General features: G+C 39.0%; 1 protein-coding gene across 1 annotated transcript in view; it reads right to left on the bottom strand.

Annotated features, from left to right (window-relative positions):
- The window catches only part of LOC109222503 (histidine kinase 4-like), a gene marked incomplete at both ends in the record, with an annotated part of 4,607 nt that extends 2,987 nt beyond the window's left edge, over positions 1–1,620 (bottom strand). Inside the window, 6 exons of the mRNA XM_019386852.1 lie at positions 7–91; positions 288–517; positions 636–687; positions 789–975; positions 1,074–1,317; positions 1,531–1,620. Of these exons, the coding sequence (XP_019242397.1) occupies positions 7–91; positions 288–517; positions 636–687; positions 789–975; positions 1,074–1,317; positions 1,531–1,620 (888 nt within the window). The remainder of the gene's footprint in view (positions 1–6; positions 92–287; positions 518–635; positions 688–788; positions 976–1,073; positions 1,318–1,530) is intronic.
- Positions 1,621–2,037: the final 417 nt, after the last annotated feature.

The following is a 2,037-nucleotide window of genomic DNA, read 5'->3' as shown; positions in this document are numbered from 1 at the left end:
AATTGCCGACCAGATTTGTTATCACTTGTCTGAATCTTCCAGGATCCCCCAAAACAATTTCAGGCACTTTATCAGAAACAAAGACGGCCAACTTCAGTTCCCAAGAAATCGTGCAGTGTAAGGAAGAAGCACCGTGGGCAATTGAAATCCAGAGGCAACAGGTTGTGGAAGCAGAGAAAACAGAACAAGAGCAAGAAATTAGTATACGAATATTTATATGCATAAACTAATGGACAGCAGCAATAAATTACTTCGTGAAAGGATATCTTAAATCTTCAAGTACCTACCTCAACACCTTTGCGCCTGGACTCATCAGAGAATAAAGATAGAACATCATCTATTATCGAGCGAAGGTCAAATGGAACTGCCTCAAGTTCTAACTTGCCAGCTTCAATTTTGGCCCGATCAAGCACTTCATTTATCAATGTTATCAGTGATTTTCCACAAGCCTGAGCAGTTTGAGCATAATCTCTTTGAGTTGAATTCAGATTTGTATCTAGGAGCAGAGCAAGCATTCCTGAGGTCACAATGAAACAGATGGAGTTTAAGAGGTAGGTAGTGTAATTAATTAAATTGCTGTTGAGAATCTTGAGATAATTTTGCATATCAGTATTAGAAATAGCACCATACCGTACCTAGGATCCCATTCATAGGAGTTCTTATTTCATGTGAAACAGTAGCCAAGAACTGCGTTTTGCCAAAACAAAAAAAAAATTGCATGTCAACCTCCCAAAGATCAACGAAACGTAATAAAGAATCTCAAAACGTGGAAAAGATATTAAAAGAACCTGGGATTTGGCAACATCAGCTGCTTCAGCTTGAACCTTTAGTTCCTGCATTTTATGAAAATCATCCTCTACTTTATTAATGTGGCTTGCGGATTTGTAACCCGTGTAGCCAATTAAGAGGAAGATGATAAAAATAAATACTGCAGTGGTCACTGCTCCCCGAGATATAGGAGCCTCATGAAGATACCTGCAAATGCACAAACATACTAAGGATCCATGTCGTCGAAGTTTAAGTTTTCTTACATGGCGCAATTGCTACCAAGTCAAGGAAGGATGAGCACTTACCTACAAATCATCTCATGCTTACGAAATGGATCACCGAAATCAAGCTTGCTAACATGCTTTAGTGTGGGATCACCATTTGGGTTCTGGTGTCCGTACATGATTAAAGGATCAGAAGAGTTTGTAACATCATAGACATTTACAATAATCGGATGATTTGCAGCAAGTTGCCCAAGTAGACACTCAACGAGAGACTCAACATCAAAGGCTCCACCAAGATACCTGCTTTCAGTTAAGCATATGATAGCTTCAATTTCAGAGACGTGGAAAACAAAAATTTAGAAGACAAGCAGGATTCTGGTAACAAGTACTCATTATCATGAGATGTGCTAAAACATTAGATATAACTAAGCCAATCGGAAAAGCTTTATCTTAATCAACAATCTATTCAACAAAGATTAGCTCCTCCTTTGATTGTGAAGATTAATATAAAATGAGAATAAGTAGATAATATAGGCACAGAAAGATCCACTTGAGAAGAAGCGAGCTCCTCTCTTTAGACCAGATCCAGTGGCCCTCACGATGGACCAAACCCAGTGGCAAAGAGCCACTACAGAATCCCAAATAAGCACAAATAAGGACTCACGATCATGCTAGAGACCGGTGTATAGATACTCATCATCGTGCCTATACATCGTACTCCACATTTAGCAATTAGCAAATAATACTCTACTCCTATTCCCTCAAGCCAAAGTTAGATCAAACACTTACCTCAAATGCTCCAAACTCAACTCAAGCCTCTAGTATCGCTTTACCCTTCGAATTCACCACCAAACCGCTCGAATCTAGTCAGAAATTACTTGAATGTATCAACAAATGCTAATCAAATCAATTTGAAAGCCTGAAAAATGAATTTCCCAAAGTTTTACTAAAAATTCCCAAAATGCCTCGGGCCCACGTGGTCAAACTCGAGTTCGAACAAACCCGAATCCTAATTCCCCACTGAACTCAGTTACGTAAGTTATTT

This window comes from Nicotiana attenuata, unplaced genomic scaffold (assembly GCF_001879085.1).
Source record: "Nicotiana attenuata strain UT unplaced genomic scaffold, NIATTr2, whole genome shotgun sequence".
NCBI classification, from domain to species: Eukaryota; Viridiplantae; Streptophyta; class Magnoliopsida; order Solanales; family Solanaceae; genus Nicotiana; species Nicotiana attenuata.
The sequence above is the reverse complement of the archived record's forward strand: the minus strand, read 5'-3'. Positions and strand labels throughout refer to the sequence as shown.